Source organism: Haliotis rufescens, unplaced genomic scaffold (assembly GCF_023055435.1).
Source record: "Haliotis rufescens isolate VD_foot unplaced genomic scaffold, xgHalRufe1.0.p SCAF_4, whole genome shotgun sequence".
In the NCBI taxonomy this organism is placed as follows: Eukaryota; Metazoa; Mollusca; class Gastropoda; order Lepetellida; family Haliotidae; genus Haliotis; species Haliotis rufescens.
This window is the reverse complement of record NW_025964112.1, coordinates 50,052,085-50,070,634: the sequence shown is the minus strand read 5'-3', so window position 1 is coordinate 50,070,634 and position 18,550 is coordinate 50,052,085. Positions and strand designations below refer to the sequence as shown.

The 18,550-nt window shown below is 38.1% G+C and overlaps 1 protein-coding gene across 3 annotated transcripts in view; it reads right to left on the bottom strand.

Moving 5' to 3' along the window:
• Nucleotides 1–18,550, bottom strand: part of LOC124151348 (kinesin-like protein KIF28P) — a 61,358-nt gene that overhangs the window by 20,089 nt on the left and 22,719 nt on the right. For all 3 annotated transcript variants that reach the window (XM_046523760.2, XM_046523766.2, XM_046523774.2), the window contains exons 7-15: nucleotides 12,649–12,756; nucleotides 9,783–9,913; nucleotides 8,364–8,434; nucleotides 7,024–7,084; nucleotides 5,087–5,275; nucleotides 4,205–4,311; nucleotides 3,469–3,635; nucleotides 1,102–1,233; nucleotides 10–164 (exon numbers count right to left, since the gene is read on the bottom strand). In XM_046523760.2, coding sequence (XP_046379716.2) covers nucleotides 10–164; nucleotides 1,102–1,233; nucleotides 3,469–3,635; nucleotides 4,205–4,311; nucleotides 5,087–5,275; nucleotides 7,024–7,084; nucleotides 8,364–8,434; nucleotides 9,783–9,913; nucleotides 12,649–12,756 — 1,121 coding nt within the window. The remainder of the gene's footprint in view (nucleotides 1–9; nucleotides 165–1,101; nucleotides 1,234–3,468; nucleotides 3,636–4,204; nucleotides 4,312–5,086; nucleotides 5,276–7,023; nucleotides 7,085–8,363; nucleotides 8,435–9,782; nucleotides 9,914–12,648; nucleotides 12,757–18,550) is intronic.

The window sequence follows — 18,550 nt, the reverse complement described above, 5'->3', positions numbered from 1 at the left end:
GGAACTCACCTCTAGTTTTGTTGGAAGTGTCCATGTCGAAGCCCCATTTGGATGCTGCCTCCTCCTGGGCCGACTCGTAGGTCACCTCGGGGAACGTGTCCTTGGCTGCATCCCTTTCCTTGGGGTTGATGTACACAAAATACATGGTGCTGCCAAACCTCAGTCTGGGGACAGGCACAGGAAAAGCTAACATTACACTGACAGGGGAGCAACAACATCAGTGCGAAAATGTCTGTCCTAGCAAGTTTGATTCAATTTGTTCTAAACTCTGTTTCTCTGTACATTCAAATGTTTTAGCCTAAACATTAATAAATGATTACCAAAATTACACATGTGACAAAGTATAAAACATGAGAGACAATTACACCACCTAGGCCTAAACTTGAAATGTGCTTCAGATCATGGAGTGTAGGTACCCTTTTACTCTGTTTCACAGTCCCTAACCATATTATTTTCCCTTTCACCCAGCCCTTACTGTAATGCTATATCCTAAATGAAGCAAGTCTAGATTTTCCACAGGTTCTGAATCTCCCATCTCACTGTGGTGCTGTTTCAAAATAAATGTTGTTTCTTGTTTCTATCAAAACTATATATTTTCAGTGATTGCGCATCACTTTACTCCCCTATGAACGAGGGTCTCACTCCAGATTCAACCCTGTCTTGTGACTCACACTCCATGAAGCAAAGAATGATATTATGATAGAACGAGTGCACATGAATCTCTAATGCTACCTGTGCAAACACAACACTATTAATGAAATTAAGACGTTAGTGTCTGCCTATTCTTGAAATGTATTACAAAAAAACAAAATAATCAATAAGAATTGTTCAAATACAACTTCATGCAGTGTCTAAATAGACACATCATTATTAGTGTAAACATTAACATTGATACTATCATAAATATATTTGTAATTATCAGTCATCAGTGTTTTCATTTCATAAACATTTTGTGAAATTCAGTCATAACTCTACTGTATAGTATTTATCTGGTTCCATGTCTTTGTCAATGTATTTCGGACACTACACAGTTTCATTTCACAATGGTTATAAAGAAACAAGTGTTGTCGGAGCTAGAGAATAACACCAATAATATCATACCTGTCATTGTGTTTCAGCGCCAACTTGTTGCTGATGATGTTGCCATTCCTGACAGTCTTGAAGTCTATGCTGGCCGGCTCTATGTGGAACGCTCCCCCTTCTTCAGTGATGACTGCATGCTGGTCACCAATTCTGCATCACAGTAACACAAATGTTAGAATAGTAACAGTGTCGCTCTCTGTCAGGCTAGTAACAGTAATATTGTCACTGTCAGAACAACAACATTGTAGCTCCTTATGCTAGAATAGTAACAGTGTCTCTCTCTGTCAGGCTAGTAACATTGTCAGTCAAGGTTGTAACAGTTATATTGTCACTGTCAGAACAACAACATTGTAGCTCCTTATGTTAGAATAGTAACAGTGTCTCTCTCTGTCAGGCTAGTAACACTGTCAGTCAAGGTTGTAACAGTTATATTGTCACTGTCAGAACAACAACATTGTAGCTCCTTATGCTAGAATAGTAACAGTGTCTCTCTCTGTCAGGCTAGTAACACTGTCAGTCAAGGCTGTACCAGTTATATTGTCACTGTCAGAACAACAACATTGTAGCTCCTTATGTTAGAATAGTAACAGTGTTGCTCTCTGTCAGGCTAGTAACATTGTCACGCAAGGTTGTAAGAGTAATATTGTCACTGTCAGAACAAAAACATTGTAGTTCCTTATGTTTGAATAGTAACAGTGTCGCTCTCTGTCAGGCTAGTAACATTGTCAGTCAAGGTTGTAACGGTAATATTGTCACTGTCAGAACAACAACATTGTAGCTCCTTATGTTAGAATAGTAACAGTGTTGCTCTATGTCAGGAGACTATCACTGTCACACAAGGTTGTAACAGTAATATTGTCACTGTCAGAATAACAACATTGTACCTCCTTATGTTAGAATAGTAACAGTGTTGCTCTCTGTCAGGCTAGTAACATTGTCAGTCAAGGTTGTAACAGTAATATAGTCACTGTCAGAATAACAACATTGTACCTCCTTATGTTAGAATAGTAACAGTGTTGCTCTCTGTCAGGCTAGTAACATTGTCAGTCAAGGTTGTAACAGTAATATTGTCACTGTCAGAATAACAACATTGTACCTCCTTATGTTAGAATAGTAACAGTGTCGCTCTATGTCAGGAGACTATCATTGTCAGGTAAGGTTGTAACAGTAATATAGTCACTGTCAGAATAACAACATTGTAGCTCCTTATGTTAGAATAGTAACAGTGTCGCTCTATGTCAGGAGACTATCATTGTCACGTAAGGTTGTAACAGTAATATAGTCACTGTCAGAATAACAACATTGTACCTCCTTATGTTAGAATAGTAACAGTGTAACATTGTAACTCTTTGTCAAAATAGTGACACTGAAGCTCTTTGTTAGAATAGAGACATTCTTTTTCTGTGAGAACAGCAACATTGTAGTTATCAGAATAGTAACAGTGTCACACTCTCAGAATAGTTACAGTGTCACACTATGTCTGACCCGAGAAGATCAGGGCTAGAATAGGTTTTCAGCAACGGGGATCAGGTGATCAGACTCGCTGACTTGGTGATGCATGTCATCATATCACAACTGCGTGGATTGATGTTCATGTCAATCACTGGATAGTCTTGTCCAGGACTCGATTATTAACAGATCGCTGTCATGTAACTTGAATATTGCTGAGTGCGGCGTCAAACAACAAAACAAACAAACAAACACAAAATGTCAGAATAGTAACATAAAATTATGGCTTGTCAGATGTGCAAAACTTCCTTTATAGGTCAAGACAATTAGCCCACTAATATGAAGAACTTTGAACCTAATTGCTAAGTGATGTATGTCATATGAAAATCCTGTTTGAGGGATGGATTTGGGATAGGTTTCCTTATATGTCTAAGGGAAGCAACTCAGCACAGCGAACTGCTGTGCCTTAGATGACTGGGCCACCTCTGCCCCCAAGCAGTATTAAATGTCTGCTGAAACAACGTGTCTACAAAATGTGGGAGAACACGCAAAATTAGTTACAAAGCTGAGAGACCTATGATTATTGGTTGGGTGAACGTTGGATTCAAAACCAATGACTGTGTATCCTGGACAACAAAGAGACACAACTCCGTACAAGAATTTGTGAATCCCTAGGGTGCCATCCAAGCACCCACATTATGTGTTATCCCTGTGAGGATTCTGGGATTCAATAGGACCCATGTATCCTGTGCTCCTCAAGAGCTGTCAGCAACAATCATGACAGTGTGTGGATGACTGCTCATGTTTTTAACTACTTAGTCCTGTGTGATTAGCTGCTGATCCCCTCAGTTTAGCTGCAATATTGCCGACTGCAGTACTTAAAAATATTCACTGATCATTTTTAATCCAAAATATTTTGCTGTGTAAAGTCCTCACCTTGGACCCATGACGATCAAGTCGCAGTCCTTCTTCCCGATCGTTTTCCTGGCGCTGTCAAGGAATGCCACAATGTGTCCTGCCAGTTGGGGGTCAGGGTTCAAGTTGGACAGATGGGGAGTTGTCTTCTTCTTCTCCGTGATTTCAGCTATATTACCTTGGCCCGTCTGAAATAATGAATATATTTTATTACTCCCATACTGCTCTTGAACTCGTACTAGTTTCTGTACACCTACCCTAGACTGCTCTTGAACTAGTACTATTTTCTGTAAACCTACCCCAGACTGCTCTTGAACTCATACTAGTTTCTGTACACCTACCCAAGACTGCTCTTGAACTAGTACTAGTTTCTGTACACTACCCCATACTGCTCTTGAACAAGTACTAGCCTTTGTACATCTACCCTAGACTGCTCATGAACTAGTACTAGATTCTGTACACCTACCCATAGTGCTCTTGAGCTAGTACTACTTTCTGTACACTACCCCATACTGCTCTTGAACTAGTACTAGTTTCTGTACACCTACCCCAGACTGCTCTCCATCAAGTATAAGTTCTCATGTATCAAACTGATCTCTCTCATGCATTAACTTCTGTACACTGTACGCCAGATTCCTCTCTATCTTGTGCTAGTTTCTGTACACCTATCTATTCCCGTGTCCACTGCAGCAAAAGCTACCTTCTGTACACCTACTCCAGATGTCACTCTAGCAAGTTCTACTTTCTGCACACCTACCCCAGATTGCTCTCTAGCAGAGGCTAGTTTTTCCTCAAAGCTCTTCTTCATCTCTTCCATTTGACGGGCATTCTCTTCCATAATACTCTCATACTCCTTCTTCCTCTCTGGGCAAAAAGTAAGGAAACATTGCATAATTTGTCAAAATATCAAATAACATTCTTTTCTTCACTTCTATATCAATACATCCTGCTTATTTTTTTGCCTATTATTTGAAAGACAAATAACAGTATTATATAATTATTGCAAGTGTTTCCATAGCATTTGATTGGCTTACCAAGCAATATTGTTTCATATACCACACACACCAAAAACAGGCCATGCCCACTCATGGACTGTTGATTCCTGAATGGGCGGGGCTTGTGTTGCGTTTTTGTGCTTAATGGTGTCACTGATTCCGTATTGTCTACAGGTTTTGTGAGGATCAATGATCAAACAGGCAGGCAGTGTGGTTATTACTGCTGTGTACTTATTTAAAAGAAATGACTTCAATATGTTTTGTAAGTATATGAAGTAAGCTGAAATGGGGTTTAACGGCAATTTCAAGATTATTTCACTTTTTTTCCAATTGCTTGCCCACTGAGATACCATGCCTCCATTTTTAACATGGATATACCACTAAGACACAGAATATTGCTTTTGAACTGATCAGTACCTCTTTAATCCCCTTTAATGCCGACCGCCAGGCAGGGTAACAACAAGTACCATCCTTAAACATCTTTTGATATGACACGGCCAGGGGATCAAACCACCAGCCTTCTGCTCTTTGAGCAGAGCTAGTGTATGATAGCCAGTACTACATTCAACTGATGTCAGTGTTTCCACTTTGTCAAGTTTTTATAATCCGACAAGTTTCTTCATGATCGTAGAAAAGATGCCTACCTTCCTCTGTCAGACCATCATCATCATCGTCATCATCATCACCGCCGCTGCTAAGTTTGGCAAAGGCATTGGGATTGCCAGCCAGTGCAGCCTTTAGCTTCTCATTCTCCTCCTGCAGTTCCCGGATCAGCTTCTCTGTCGGGTCTTCATTGACTGATGCAGTTGTTTTGATCTGCTTGGCTCGGTCAGCTAATAATACATGGGGACAAAGCTGTTTATGTATTTTTGATGTAACAGATAAGTACATGTAATATTTTTTTCTGTATATGAGTATGGTTTTTGGACACTTTTAGCAATATTCCTGCAATATCACAGCTGGGGACACCAGAAAAGGGCTTCACACATTGTACCCATGTGGGGAATCATACCTGGACCTTCGGCGTATTTTAAAAGAGTGAGTTGGTGACTTATAAATGCATGTGATGAGGCAGGACAGCCTTTAGTGATGCTGATTGTAAACATTTACCTCTTTGGTGAAACCCATGAGCATACATATGGTGATAACCAAGTATCAAAGTAAGGGAAAATCTGGGATTCAAACCCATGACCAGTGGATCCTGGCACAGCCAAGGGATGCAACTCTGCACAGCATATTGCACGACCTTAGGTCACAGGTGGCACCTTGCCACATTGTAAGAAATATGTCCCAGTTGAATGAAGGATATATAGTTAAATAAAAAATGTCCCTCCCCCCCTTGAAAACCAAATGTAGATTGTAGGCAGTAAAACTATCTGTGAGAGGATTTCATTATTTTGGACCCCTCCCTTTAAAAATGCTGTAACTACCCTTGAATAGTCTACAGACATGGTCATATAGAAGAGTTAAAACATTTCTAGTGGGTTAAACTTTAACATCTTTCCATACTCAAATACATTCATCAACATTTACTGCAGCACATATGAGATATATTCCCAATTATGATACATGTATTAATGGATTGATGGAAACTGAATATGGTTTTCAAGGAACCATAATTTATATTGGCTGTTTAAATACAGATATAGCCATTTACATGATTTTCATACAAATTTACTTTGGCAATTACACACAGGTCATGTTAACATAGACAGGCTATTTGAGAGATGCTAAAACTAATGACATCTATCATGCATGTTTAGGGAGAGTCGTAATGCTTTAGTACATTCAAGGATGAACAAAACTAAGTACAACTCTGGTATGAATGACTGGTCTTTAACAATTAATTCCTCAGAACAATTATCATGTTAATAATTACATGGAAAGGACGAGACGGGGTAATTAAGGACCCTCTTTGGCCAACTGGAAATATCAATTGTTTAAATCACAGAAAACTTTGAAATATTGATTTTGAACTTCTTCAAAGGGTTGAGAGGCAAGACTAAAATAATTGCTGATTTGCATGCTATGAGGGATTGAATTGTTTGATAGGCACATGGGTGGATACAGCTTTTTTGAAAAGGGGGGGTGCACAATTAAGATCTATTTATTGTCTTTGGTGGTAATCTATACAGAAATAAAGATTTTTTTCGAAATAAAAAGGGAGGGTGCGCACCCCCCCTCTGTATCCGCCCATGAGGCATATCTTAGACAGATGACAAAGTAGAAAATTTAAGGATAACAACTTCTTTATAATAGTATATATCAAGTGTAATAAAGTTGTTATCCATAAATAGTCTACTTTGTCATCCGTCAACTTCAAAGATATGCCTATCAAACAATTCAATTCCTCATAGGATGCAAATCAGCTTTCGGTCTCATGTTTTAGTCTTCCCTCTACAAAGCTGACAAACATGTGAGTTCTGACATGAACAAAGTCAATTTTTCATTCATGTGAACTCATCTGATGACTTTCCCAACGACTTCTAAAAGCTTTACCCATTTCTTAAATGATGTACATCATTTGGACAAACTTATACTTCGTCGTTTCAAAAACAAGTCATTCAGTAAAGCATCTTACCATATCGGAGAGTAGAAAGGGACTCGTCAAAGTTGATGTCAGCTGGGCTCACGGCAGCAATCTAGACAGGGAGGAATATAGACAATCACAAGCTATGAACATAACATATGATCTGTCCTCATATCAGGTTTGAAACCTTAAACCTTTCTGTCACTATAGAAAGGAATTTAAGCCTACCTGGCTTATTACTCTGGATAACACATTCTTTTAATACCATTTTAATTTCAGTACAAGAATATTTGATAATTTGGTTTCTTATTACACAAGTCTTCTTACTGAAGTGTTCAATTAATGTTTAGACCACAAATGTTTTTTCTTGGATTACAGAACTCTTGTATAAAAATCTTTTTTTTTTATTTTTATTTTTTATTGTTTTTAGAAAGACACACCTGTTACATAAATGGGCTTCCGCCCAAGGTAGCAGAAAGCCCATGACATAAAGCACAACTTATCAGTACATCTTACTTTGTTGTTTTTTTTATACAGAAAATAACATACTTCTCACTCACACATTCACTCTTGTTTATATATCATATTGCAGTTTAGGAAAGTACATGGTCTCAAACATTAAAATCTTAAGTACAAAACTAAAATTAAATTGAAAGCTGCTCCACATTTTCGAAAAGTTGATGATACAGCATCCAAGCACCATAGAATTTCTGTTGATTACCTGTCTTGAAAGCAATATCTTTTTCAATGTTGTATCGTGAAAAATTGTATAAAAATCTTTGGCAGCAAGTGTGTAGGGGCAGAAAATAAAAAAAATATTTTCAGATGATTTTGAGTTATTTAAACATGTTGCCATGCCATAATGCAGAACATTCGTCTCATCAGTGTTGCAGTTTAGAGTACTATATGCACAGTTTGGTGCATATATGCACATATAGGTTTGCCTTTGGGGAAATGAAAATCATAATGCTTTTCAGATCTTTTTTTACCACTGTTCATTTTTTCAAGGTAGACAATTCAGTAAACTAATTTATTAAACATCCCTGCATGTTCTAAATTGATATTACATAATTACACATTACTGATATCTAAAAACATACTTATATATCAAGTATAAAAGGAGTTAAAACATCTGTTGAATGCTTTAATAGAGTATCTAACATCTAGTCTCTGAAATGAATATATTTTACACACAAAAACAGTTGTTAAATTATAGTAATAAAATATAATCAAAAGGAGCCAAGAGACCTTCTTCATTTTCAGACCTGACACTGCAGTAATCTAGACTTGCACAAATATTACAGACTTGCAAAGGCTTTATTGGCTATATATTTGTTTCAGGGTCTGTATGACAGACTAATCTCAAGGTAACAAGTTCTGGAGATACGTACCATGATGGTTTTGCTGTTTCCTCCCAAGGCATTCTTCAGCAGCTTCGTCAACACAGAGTCTCTGTAGGGAACTGCAGCAGCAACATGATGTATGGTTACAATCCAGAATTATCACACTAAGAACTGTTGTGATATCACTTATCTCTTAAAATCATATGTCAGTTCTCGCTACCGCTAAAACAAAGATCTGAGGACATTGCATTATGGGTCACATTAAAACAACCTTTCATTCGACCAATCAAAGCTTTGCATACCAGATCAGGAAAGTGACAGTTGGAATGTGTTTTCTAATCATGCAACCATAAAAATGTCAACACGAGAGTATTCAACAGTTACAGGCTTATATTAATGTATTTCAAAGCATAGTCTGGAATGGAAGTTGACAGTTTGAAACTAGCGCAATATTGCTCAAGAAAGCTACTTTCTGATTGCAGACTTCTTGTCAGTAATTTCATTGGTAGGTCTAAGTTCGCAAAAGGTCAATCTGATGTAACCTGTAATGTCCTCAGATCTTTGTTTTGCGGTAGCGAGAAGTGAGATCTGATTTTCATTAGAGTGTGATATTTCTATCCTGATCTAGCAATAGCTTCACATTGTGCTCAATTGTCAAAGAAACTATAATTCACTGTTGAAAGTCCCATCTCTCACCTACCAGATAGGGTAGCTGCAGACTGCAGACTGGTTTGTCATCTCCCTATCCTTGCTTGTGTGTTTCTCAAATTTGTTACAAACTCTCTACAATCTGAGTCACTTTGGGGTTCCTTTACATTTAAGTTGACACACCATGATATAAATATATATTATTGAAAGTGGGTAAAAGGGTTTAACAACTCACTCACTCCTTCATGTTCCTGTGAGTAAGGGTTATCTGCCCTTGAGGGTGCAGTGTGAGAGTGAGTGAGGTTTTTAATCCACTTGAACAATATTCAGTCTAAACATGGTGTGTCCTCTAAACATTAAAAGAAGGACCTAAGTGATGCACAGTGTAATCCTGGCCGGCCTGAGGGTAAAACGCACAACAGGCAGATCCTTGCAACTAGGGGACATAACTCTGAACAGCATCTCGATCACTGAATTAGTTGGTTGACAGAATTTCTGTTTTCTGTTGTTACACCGGCATGTTAATCAAGGGTGGTTCCAGTGTTTTTAAAAGGGCTGCTCCAAAATATCAAAATCCTCTCTAAATAATTGTACTGCCGACAACATACCAAATTTGGTTTTCAAAAGGGGGGAGTCCGGACACACTGACCACTCCTCTGGATCCACCTATGTTAATGCTAGAATAATGTCCCCAGTGTGTTGTTATGCATATTCTGAACCGTAACTTAAATGTAATATGAAATTGGTCAGTTGGGCATCTAGTGCTATGGTCACTCTGTACACTAAAGTTTTCATTCCAACTTTGGAGACAAATCATACCTCTTATATTTTTCCCAGAGCTCTTGTCTGCAAGAGCAGCAATACAGTTTCCCAGACATGACAGAGATTGGTTGATGGCGGCACCCTCTTTGAGTCGGTCACCAGTGGCGCCAGTGCTCTCTGCCCTCTCGCTGGAAGAGAAAACATAACATGAAGAACTGAAGAAATAAACAATCACTTTGGTTAAAAAAAACATTTGTGGCATCTTGAGTAGTACAAAAATACAGGTCTAATATGCTATGGTCTAAAAATAATCAATATTGTTGCTCTAAGTACTGGTATTGCCAAGTAAGGGTAAGCTAACCAACCTGGTTCTTAATAATAAAGTTAAAGTATAGCTGAAACATTAAATATTTTTTATTTTCTAATAATTTGTAAATAAGGATGTAACTGCACCTGCTAACATTAAAAGTAACCTCACTTTAAAGTTATCTTTTTGTTTGTTGTTAAAGTAATATAAGCTAAGTATGCATAAATGTATGTGGAACTTATAGCATTTGACCTAGGCTAATTAATAGCAAGTAAGGTTTTACATCACTTTTAGCCATATTCCTATCATATTACCAAAGTGGACTTCATTCACTGTACCCAACTGGTTGAAAATTGAAATTTCCAAAAGAGTTAGTTTCGTTGTTTTCAATAGCAGCAACAAGCTTGTAATTTATGTTTAAGAACAGGCATTTGAAAACATACATTAATGAGACAGTTTTACCCACTATGCACGTCCTGGACTACCCCTGACATCCTGGAGTATTCATAAAACACTCCATCAGTGCCTGCTGTATTCAACGATTCTGCAGTCGTGGAATATTTTGCAAAAATACCCATACAATGATGAATTGTACCTATCTCACAGAAAGTCACATTTTGTGCACATCATGTGAAGTATTTGCATTTATCTGCTGCAGAATTTTCGTCAAAAACATCAACATGTAATTCCAAAGCAGGTTTTAAATGTGTAAACATGTATTATCATCCAAAACTGGCTCCCACAGGAGATGGGTGAGATCAAGCGATATCTACACTGTAGATATCGCTGCAATGAAATTGCATCACAATGCTTTGCAGACCATTGTGACGTCACTGGTTACCATGACGTCACAATCAAATGACATCACTAATGGCTCTGCTACTGAAGCTGTAAGCAGTACTTTTTACACTTCAGACACTGCTTATTACTGTCTACAAACTGAAAAAGTTGGAAGAATGATGTTAGATGATAAATAAAATCTCACCCTCGTGTCTTTTGATATCAAATATATCAACACTCGGCAAGCCTCGGAATTTTTCCACTTTTATCAACTCGTGTTGATATATTTGATATCAAAAGACACTCAGGTGAGATTCTCTATTTATTGCATATTGAAAGTGCAGGTTTGCATATTCACCTGCTGATTCCCCTTCAATAAGCTAATTTTAAGTCCACATAAAAATGCCCGTCACTAGTCAAACAGGTGCAAAAATACAAAATTCACGAAAAATAAGCTTAAAAGTTTGCAGAATTATGTGCAGAATTATCAAAATTTGGTTGCAAAATTTGACTGCAGAATGTTTATTTTTGGGGCCACAGATCAGAGTGGGACCTGCTCAATGAGATGGAGGGTGTAGTTGTCAGTACAGGCGGTAACATTTTAGGACCTAAGTCGGGAGGCATACTAAGAACATACTAAAATCAGTGCACATGGTTTTAAAATGTTATTTGGACAGTAAATGGTTAAACGTGTTACGTTAAACATTTTCAAAAATAATTAGACCAAATTACACTATTCTAATGATGACGTTAATTTGGTTGGCAGATGGTCCTCATAAGAAACAATCTGGGCAGCAAGCAATTACTATTCCCTGTTTGTTGAATACATTGCTTAGCCTGACATAGGAAGGGTCAGCACCGTCTTTGATCTCCCTGCAAGAATGTAATAGCTAATACAGAGAACAGAGGCATCCTTCGCCATGTTTGCAGTTGCTTGATAAAATGGGGCCAATTTGAGACGAGGATGTTCCATAAAACTTCACCTGCCAATCAACATCCAGGAAAGTTTGACTATAAATATTCTTACTTGTTTGAAATCTAGCTATCTCATAGGTCGTGTTAAACTCCAAAAGTCCCAATATAATCCCCATCTTGACCCAATGCCCACTTCTCTAAATCTACACTAGGTACCATATATTACCCAGGGGCCAGTGTTTTCACAAGCCCTTGCATCATCGGTCACTGTCCGGTCACACACTGTTCCATCTTGTCCACTCATGCACATATACTTTTAATGGTCTCAAATCTTTGGCATTAGTTCCTGGAATATTGTGAGATATAAATATATTTTATTGTCTGAAATGGCTGAAATATGTTTCTGTGTCCCTGAAACACAACAAAGCTCAGGGAGTGTCACCTAACAATCTGTTTTTTTAAATAAATGGGATACATGGCCTCCAACTACAGTCAAGTCTCGTTAATCCGACACTCGTTAATCTGACACTCGGCTTTATCAAATGATGGGTACCGATTGATTCAGTGCTATTTAGTCCTGTTAATCCGACATTCTCGCACTCCGACTCCGACACACCTAATTTGCAACGAATTACCAAAATCACTCATTAATTAGTCTGGTTTATCCGACACAGTGGTCAGCGTACGCCGTGGTCATCTGCCCGCGAGTACACAACCCTGTGTTTTGACACGCACTGGCTGCATGCTTTGTCGAACACCACTTAGATGTGTTTTCTGTTACTGAATTTGACTTCATTACAAAACTGCAGGGGACTTTGCAGGGGTCTCGTTCATCCGACATACTCGTTAATCCGACACAATCATGTGCAACCAACGATGTCGGATTAACGAGACTTGACTGTATGTGGAACACAGACTGACCTGCCAGCGAGATCGACCAGGTTGATGACGGCAGACTTGGTGGTGTCCTCCCCAGCAGCGTTGGTGAACTTCTGCAGCAGGGTGATGCCAACGATGGTGTGGGCCCGACTGAAACACAGATGAAACATTCCGATATTCAACATTGAACTTGGAAATTACTTGATCCTGATTGGTCAGCCAGAGGCTATTAAATCACAATAAACACCCTCTGACTGAAACATCTGGTTTGACGACCGTATCAGCATGGAAGCTAATATTCATAGAATAGTAATTTTTTTCAGTCATTATCGGTAGGCATATTTCAATAATTATATCCGCAATTACAGGTGAGAAAATGCAAACTTGTGGTTACTACAATATTCAAAGGATGTGTGGCAATATATTTCGAACAGAAAACACGACAGAAATCTACAAAGGGAATGTATTTGAAGTTTTGGGGACAACAGAAAGCTTGGACATCATACCTTTTGCGTCACAATGCACAATATGACATCATAATAGTGTAGAACGAAAGCTTTGCAAAGATTGCTTAGTTTTCTTTAGGGGTGCCCACCTCATGTTGGCTTACCAAGTTACTGCTTATATGCTTTCAATGCCATAAATATGTTTGAAATACAAAACATGGCAGACTGTTGGTGATAAGGATCTCTATTGAAGACTGATGATGATAAGGATCTCTATGACCTATTGTATTGATGATAAGGATCTCCATGACCTACTGTATTGATGATAAGGATCTCTATGACAGTCTGTATTGATGATAAGGATCACTATGACCTACTGTATTGATGATAAGGATCTCTATGACCTACTGTATTGATGATAAGGATCTCCATGACCTACTGTATTGATGATAAGGATCTCTATGGAAGACTGATGATGATAAGGATCTCTATGACCTACTGTATTGATGATAAGGATCTCTATGACAGACTGTATTGATGATAAGGATCTCCATGACAGACTGTATTGATGATAAGGATCTCCATGACCTACTGTATTGATGATAAGGATCTCCATGACCTACTGTATTGATGATAAGGATCTCCATGACCTACTGTATTGATGATAAGGATCTCTATGACCTACTGTATTGATGATAAGGATCTCTATGACAGACTGTATTGATGATAAGGATCTCTATGACCTACTGTATTGATGATAAGGATCTCTATGACCCACTGTATTGATGATAAGGATCTCTATGACAGACTGTATTTATGAAAAGGATCTCTATGACAGACTGTATTGATGATAAGGATCTCTATGACAGTCTGTATTGATGATAGGGATGTCTATGACAGACTGTATTTATGAAAAGCATCTCTATGACAGACTGTATTGATGATAAGGATCTCTATGACAGACTGTATTGATGATAAGGATCTCTATTGAAGACTGATGATGATAAGGATCTCTATGACCTACTGTATTGATGATAAGGATCTCTATGGAAGACTGATGATGATAAGGATCTCTATGACCTACTGTATTGATGATAAGGATCTCCATGACCTACTGTATTGATGATAAGGATCTCCATGACCTACTGTATTGATGATAAGGATCTCCATGACCTACTGTATTGATGATAAGGATCTCCATGACCTACTGTATTGATGATAAGGATCTCTATGACAGACTGTATTGATGATAAGGATCTCTATGACAGACTGTATTGATGATAAGGATCTCTATGACCTACTGTATTGATGATAAGGATCTCTATGACCCACTGTATTGATGATAAGGATCTCTATGACAGACTGTATTTATGAAAAGGATCTCTATGACAGACTGTATTGATGATAAGGATCTCTATGACAGTCTGTATTGATGATAGGGATGTCTATGACAGACTGTATTTATGAAAAGCATCTCTATGACAGACTGTATTGATGATAAGGATCTCTATGACAGTCTGTATTGATGATAGGGATGTCTATCACACAGTGTATTGATGATAAGGATCTCTATGACAGACTGTATTGATGATAAGGATCTCTATGACAGACTGTATTGATAAGGATCTCTATGACCTACTGTATTGATGATAAGGATTTCTATGACAGACTGTATTGATGATAAGGATCTCCATGTCAGACTGTATTGATGATAAGGATCTCTATGACAGCCTGTACTGATGATAAGGATCTCCATGACAGACTGTATTGATGATAAGGATCTCTATGACAGACTGTTTTGATGATAAGGATCTCTATGACAGACTGTTTTGATGATAAGGATCTCTATGACAGACTGTATTGATGATAAGGATCTCTATGACAGACTGTTTTGATGATAAGGATCTCTATGACAGTGTATTGATGATAAGGATCTCCATGACTGACTGTATTGATGATAAGGATCTCTATGACAGACTGTATTGATGATAAGGATCTCTATGACAGTCTGTATTGATAGTAGGGATGTCTATCACACAGTGTATTGATGATAAGGATATCTATCACACAGTGTATTGATGATAGGGATATCTATCACACAGTGTATTGATGATAAGGATATCTATCACAGTGTTTTGATGATAAGGATCTCAATGACAGTCTGTATTGATAAGGATTTCTATGAAAATATGTTTGACAGTAAGGATCTCAATGAAAATCAGAGTTGAAGAAAAGGATCTCCAAGAAGGTTTCATGGAGATCTATAAACGTTTAGGAATGTCCAAAAATAAAAACACATTTATTGAACTGTTAGCAGTCTATCCTTGTAAATATTAGAGAATAATGACTCCACATAAATATGTTCAGAAGTGAAAACAAAACATTTACACAGATGATAAATGGGTATTCTGTTTGCTATGTCTTTGTATCTTGTATGGTGAAGGTTTTCCTCCACAACCACGTCCCTCCCCTAGATACTGGGGACAAACACTTAACAGACATGCACGTCATGTGTGTCCTTTAGCTGTTGTCTGCCGAGTTAACATTACCTAACTATCAACACCCATCAAGTGAAGGGCTGCATTCAGTAACTCCACCTGATGGCCAGGTCGACCTGGTGCAACGGTGACTCAGTAAAAGGTGAGACAGTATTGACATTCAGTGCAAGTGTCCTTGCTGTTCTGCCATGGTTAATTCATTAAGAAATGAACAATTCCTCAACAACACGATACATCACAATATGCCATGCCTTAATTGTTATTGAGATCGGTGCTCAGCTGTTAATGGAAGTACATATTGACTTAAAATCTTTCATTGTGAGATAGTTCCAGTGCCATTAACTGTGAAACCTGGACGACCATGATTGAAAGTGCAATTGCATGGAATGTGAAACTAGGGTTTACCAAGGATAAACAGGTTCTGAGGGGTTGTTCCCCCCCGCCCCCCACACACACATCCCACCCGACACCCATCACCACCAAAAAGTTTAGAACCCAACAAGATAGTTAGGCAGCATTCAAACATTAAAAATATTGTAAGATTGAAAAAAATAAGAGACAAATCGCGTCTTCATTTAGTTGAAATAATGCAAACAATTACTTGAGAATCTACGAAGAGTTATAAAAAAAATGAATATGTAAGTTGGCTTAAAATTATCTGCCAAACAGTCGGGCAGGTCGAGAAAACCATACGCAGCCCGACCTAAAAGTTACCAGCCATGGGCAGGTGGGCAGGCAGTTATTTCAGACACTGAATACCACAGCCACCCACACCCACACAGCCCCACACACAAAAATGTTTAGACAGCCGAGATTGCCTTATCAAATACTATACAACATGTATGCTTTGAATAGAATTGATTTTTCAAATCATATCTATCATGAATAATGCATTTAAAGTGTCTACAACCCAGTCTGGGAATGGAGCATCATATCTATATACATTAAAGTGAAATAGCACATAAAAAACATCACCAGCTGCCTTCATGCTGTTTTATCACCCCAAACAGAAGATACCAGAACAAGTGCTAGGGCTGTAAAACTGTGTACTCCACACTAAACCATTATGACGACATCACGCTATTGTTGTTGCAGTAGATTCTGAGACAGGATTTCACTGGCCATTCTGAACTTGCATTTTAAGAAGTAAAACTGACACAACTATAAGCCATCATGCAAAGTTACAGAGAAAATATATATCAGCATGATTTAATAGGGTTGGGACGAGTCCAAATTTACTACCCGGGTCCTCGACACACTATTACCCAGCCCTACCCGGATACCCGCTTTAGGTCTCTAGAGTTAGGTACAACATGTCTGAATTGGAATTGTTTTACGGCAGCCCTGGCAAAAACTATTTAGACACATGTATAAAACAATCTGATAATGCATACACTAACAGACAGTTTATCCTTACTCGAACATATAAAAGTCAGAACTAATGCCTGCATAGTGAGAAAGAAATGTGAACATTAGCTATACTTGTAGTGTAACCATTGAGTTTTATTGTTTATGTTATTCCAGTATATCACGTGACTAACCACGGGTCCGGGTAGTCCTTTGGGTACCCGGGTCCTACTCAGGACCCACCCGACCAGGGTACTCGAGTTACCCGTCCCAGCCCTATGATTTAAGTAAAAAAAATCACTAGAATCTGCTGATTCCCGATGTAGAATCAAAGAGCCCCTTAGGGTGTCTCTATTACATATATATTAAAAAGATTTTATCTTCATCTCAAAAAAGCCATTATAAAAAAATCTATCACCAAAAAATTACTCAAGAGCAAAGAAAACCCATACTTCTTAATACACATAAAATGACATCAAACTACACTTATGATAATGTACACTTCATTGTTAAACAGTGTATAAGATGCCCTACCACTTTAACTCAATGTTTATTGTGGCTAAGAATAAATCGGTTTATGTCACAGTTTCTCAAGAACTCCTAACAGTATAAAGGGACCAGTCAACATGTTCAAGCCATCCTGAAAGAAGTGTATTAACTCCAACAAAGCCCAGGCTTTCACACAGCAGTGTACCTTGTCCTTCAGTCAACATTCAGAACGAGGACCCTCTGTAATGCTATAGTGTGCAAGCCATCCACAATACCAACCTGGCCTTGATTGATCCAAATATTTATATGGTTGCATGGTATCAGCTATTGTACAATACGTATGACCTTTCAGGACAGTTGGTTCGCTATCAGTTAATCTGTATACAGTCTTTATGTGCAGTGTTAAGGCTACTAGGCATGAATGCTAAGTTCTGCATTACACATAAGCTGGGGGTCACACTTCTTTAATCTCTCCCCATGTAGCCAGTGTCTGTACAGCCATAATTCACCACCCCCGTGCTTGTACTGTTCCGAAGAAGTAAACATGTCACTGACGAATGTTGTTCTGCAGATTATGTTTTTATTTACAGGACTTTATGATGATATATAAATAAATACTGTATACGACGTAATAAGCACCTCGATCTAATAAGCGCCCATGGCGATATTTGCTAATATATTGGCTAGTGAACAATCCCAATTAGCACCCCTTCCGATGGATCAGTGTACACAAGTCTTATTTATTCTTGCATAATACGCACTCGTGTGTTATATGCACCATTAATTATGGGCATATAAATTCTGGAAAATATAGCTGTCGTGTATAATACGCACAGACTTTATTTTTGTATCATATTGGGCTGTCAGTATAAACCACAACATTAACAATCTTTCAACACCATTTTTTTTTCTTACCAAAACTATATTCTAATAAGAGCCCCCTTTTTCTATTTTTGAGAGCGCCTTGGGTGCTTAATAGGTCGAATACGGTATACAAATGAGCATAAGTAAAGCACCTCCCACTTTTTTGGATATATGTGCAACATTAAACAAGGGTCATCAGTAAAAGACAAATCCCCCGGCCCCACAATAGCAAAAGGCACCACTTCATCCCATGGTCAATACATGAACCAGGTTTGGATGAAACATCTTTCACAGTTTTCA